This window comes from Epargyreus clarus, unplaced genomic scaffold, assembly GCF_041222505.1.
Source record: "Epargyreus clarus isolate Ecla_fem2 unplaced genomic scaffold, WU_Ecla_fem_2.2 ptg000016l, whole genome shotgun sequence".
Classification (NCBI taxonomy): Eukaryota; Metazoa; Arthropoda; class Insecta; order Lepidoptera; family Hesperiidae; genus Epargyreus; species Epargyreus clarus.
Genome location: NW_027332224.1, coordinates 3,221,088 through 3,225,239, shown reverse-complemented (window position 1 = coordinate 3,225,239; position 4,152 = coordinate 3,221,088). Strand labels below are relative to the sequence as shown.

The window sequence follows — 4,152 nt, the reverse complement described above, 5'->3', positions numbered from 1 at the left end:
AAATCCACATCAAAAGAATTAAAAATTAATTTTTCAAATCCACCCCCCAAACACCCGAGCAACACTACGCAGCACGCACCCTTTTACCCCTTCCCTACGCCCTACGCATCCCTTGTAATGCTAGAACGTACAGAGGGTTGCTTTAAAATGAACGGGAGATTTTGTTTTGCTAAAACAAGTTGGTTTTTGACTTTGCGTTTCATATTTTTGAAGTCGAATCATAATTTTGGATTATATTTAGCTTTTTTTATAAAAGGTGCAAGCGAGCACGCAGTCCACCTGATGGTAAGTGGCTAGTGCCGCCCATGGACATCTGTAATCAACCCCACATCGAATTAGATTCGGTCACAGACGCGCTGCTACCCCAGAGGACTAAGCTGGAATGCCTCAGAAAAACATAACTCCCTTGCCACACCCTTCAAACCAGAATACAGCGCTTAACACTGCTGTTATTAGTCAGAAATAGGTGTGGCGGTGGTTCCGCTGGAGTCGAGTCACAATGGATGAATTCTACCATCTAAGTGTTTTTCACTTATTTATATGTCGTAATAGCCGCGTAGACACGAGCCGTGCTTCTCAAAATATTGTATAAAAAACTTTGTCTGCCACGGTGCCTGCTTGGCACGTTCAATGTTGTTATCTTATATATAAAATTCTCGTGTCACAATGTTAGTTACCGTTCTCCGAAACGGCTTTACCGATTTTCACCAAATTTTATATGCATATTCAGTAGGTCTGAGAATCGGCTACTATCTATTTTTCATCCCCTAAGTGATAAGGGTTGTTCACTCTTAACATTTTTTTTATGTATGTGGTGAGACAACGTTTGCCGGATCAGCTAGTATGCATATAAATGAACCATATATTAGATAAGCTAATGTAATTTCTTATTTCAATTACAAATAGTCGATTATTTATAAAGATAAAAGAATCGTAACCCTAAACGTATACTTAATTAATTTATTTCTAATTGCATTAAAACTCAATGAAAACTAGAAGTAATCGGAGGTAAGATAGACAAACAACCGAACGGTCTTCCCAGTGACCAGTTGAAAGTGTGGTCCAAGTCATAAACTGTATCTTTCTTTAACAACTTACTCCTGAGTATAATAAGGAATAATTCAAGCGATTTTATAAAGACACTTTCTACACTCACACTATGATTCTGTGGTGTGGGTGACGTGGATAAACAGAAAAGTAATAAACAAACACCTAGACTATAATAGATATTTAAATTAATTATTTAGATATATGTCTGACTGAGGATCGAACTCAAAACTGAAAAATAGATGTACGGATTGTAACTTTTAAATTTTATGTTATTATGTAAAATTTATCTGTGTGGGCTAAATAGGTCCATAAATATGTACCTCAATAGTTTTTGAGTTTAATTAGGCATTTGTAATTATATTCAGACTATTAATGTTTTTTTTATAAAAAAAACTAGCTGACCCGGCTGAACATGCATATAAAATTTGGTGAAAATCGGTTGGGCCGTTTCGGAGGAGTATGGTAACTAACATGACACGAGAATTTTATATATAAGATAAATTAAAAATTTTAGCTTGTAGAAGAGATTTTAAATATTAATGAGTAAATATCATCCATAACTGTTTCTTATTACTTTTTTATTAAGTATAATAAAATCACCACAAAAAAAAATTTTGTACAACAGTAAACATCAAAACGCGACATTTCATAACTTGGACCACAAAGCTTTCCCATGTGAAACTGCATTGATAACGATGAATACTATTCACGGATATGTCTTACTTCAAAGATTGGGAGAGATTACATACATACGATAGCTAAGGTCATGCTTCATAAACTTACAAATAGACGCTTGGATTAAATTTCCTGCTATTGTTCAACGAATCATGATTACTATTTTTGAAGGTAGAACTATTAATGGTTTGACTCCGACGGCACCACCGCTATTTCTGCTTAATAACAGCAATGTTAAGCTCTATGTAAAGAGGGTGTGGTAAGAGAGACATATTTTTCCGAGGCGTTCCAGCTTAGACATGAGTGGTAACAACGCAGAACTCAGATCTTGTCTGATCTGGGGTTGGTTACCCATGTCCATGGGTGGTAGTAGCCAATTGCCATCAAGTGGACTGCATGCTCGTCTGCTTCTCCTATATTATAAAAAAACTGAAACCTAGATAGAAATTTATATACATCATATAGACGGGGATCCGATCATATAATACTGATCGAACCCAGAACTCATCGCGTGACAGACCGGTATAATGACCTTTCCACCAGGCGGGTGCTCAATAGAAAAGTTTTTGAGTATGGAATTAAAAATTCAATTGTGTATTTAGTGTAACAGATTTTAATAGTGCAATTAATTAAAAGTTTTACTTTTCTTACATAAGTATAATTTTTATGACGATACTTTAGTTACTTGATTACGCTTTAGTCTAAATAGTCTCAGTTTAGTCAACCAGTCTCTTAATCTAAATTTACTTTTTCTTCGGACACTGTGGCTTAGGAGGGCATTGTGGTTTTCTTGGTAACACCGGAGGAGGTAGATCCTCTTTGCAAGGCATCCTCTCCCTCAAACTGAAGTGCTTTCCGCACATACTATTGTAGAATGCTATCAACAGTTTACCAGAATAATACGTAAACTCCCTAAAACCAGCATCAGTTTCTTTCGGGAAGCATAACGCGCCTGTACTTAAAACACCAAGGCCGGTATAGAAAAATCTTCGAGGTATGCCCTTACCGGACCCAATAAGGAACCCTGTGGCACCCCCGGCTAACACCACAGCTTGTCGTATCGATAAGTTCTCGGGGTCACGCATCATCTTCTTGAAATCCTTCTTCTTATTATTAAAAGATGTCGCCGCGTTGCAACATGTGGACAAAAGAGCACATTTCGCTTCACACGACTTTTTTTGAAAGTCCCGTCTGAAGCATTTGACTTTGGGAAGTAGATATGTGTGCATAATCCTCACTTTTGATTTGGGACATTTCTCCTTGTCTTGGATGTAGTCTTTGTATTCTAAATGGGGACTTTTGTATAGCGGTAGATCTGTATATTTCATCGGCGGAGGCTTCTGTGGTGGTTCGGGACATTTCGCAGCTGATACGACGGGTATTAAGGATAGTTTAGTCCCAACTAAAGCTGTCTTCAATGCCTCTATCCACAGCCGACCTATGACATACAAATCGCCATAACAGAAATGTGTTAAGGACCTTCTCATTTCATCTTCGGATTCGAAAATTTCAATTTGATCGCCACAATCGGTTATCTCTCCATCTGTCTGTGTGTTTGAGTCTAATATTTCTGAGGGCATTTCACTGGTAATGTTGTATGGAATTGTAACGAAAAATTTAAGACATTGAATTTTTGACACGAATGTGTTTGACAAAACGTCGTATATTTTTACTTGACATATATTATGACTTCTTTTGACGTACTAATTAAAAAGCATTTCAAGTCGAGGTATTAAGATAATCTTACCTCCTTTTATTCCAAGATCTGAAATTTAGTTTCTACATCCTAATGTTTGAACAAATTTTTTTTTTATATCACTGCCATCAATACATCATCTTACTACTGCTGGACACGGATTTTCTCTCACATTGTGAAGGATTTAAGCAATAGTCCATCGCGCATTTTTTTATAGGATTTTATGACAAGCGCGATTCCATTTGATCTTCGGCAAGACAGGTAAGTGGTAAATTTAGAATTATAATCTGGGTCTGGGTGTTTTTGTATTCTTTATGTGTGTCTATTGCACTGACAAGCGTACAAAACGTTTTTATTATTAACAATAAAACAATATTATTAGTAACAATCAAACACTTGATGGTAAGTGGTCACTGCCGTCTTAACTATAACCAAATCCATATAGAATAGGTTCTACCTGAAGCCGATCACATTGCCACTCCTGAGGACTATAATCACTTCACATGTCACAGTCAGTGAAGGTGGTAGAACCCATTGTGGTTCGACTCCGGCGGCACCACCGCCACACCTATTTCTACCTAACAGCAGTGTTAGGCGCTGCTGTGTTCCGTTTTGAAGTGTGTGGTAAGGGAGACAGACTTTTCCGAGGCGTTCCAGCTTAAACCTCAAGGGTAGCGGCGCATCTGTGGCCGACCTCGGGTAGGAATATCTAATCCTATCTGGGGTTGATT

The 4,152-nt window shown here is 37.5% G+C and overlaps 1 protein-coding gene across 1 annotated transcript; it reads right to left on the bottom strand.

Annotated features, from left to right (window-relative positions):
- Positions 1-2,315: 2,315 nt before the first annotated feature.
- On the bottom strand, positions 2,316-3,372 carry LOC140748688 (uncharacterized). Its single transcript, XM_073081541.1, has one exon. The coding sequence runs from the start codon at positions 3,303-3,305 to the stop codon at positions 2,469-2,471; it is 837 nt and encodes a 278-aa protein (XP_072937642.1). The 5' UTR covers positions 3,306-3,372; the 3' UTR covers positions 2,316-2,468.
- Positions 3,373-4,152: the final 780 nt, after the last annotated feature.

Coding starts and splice junctions, on each gene's coding strand:
- LOC140748688 (XM_073081541.1), bottom strand. CDS start 3,305: ATGCCCTCAGAAATATTAGACTCAAACACACAGACAGATGGAGAGATA.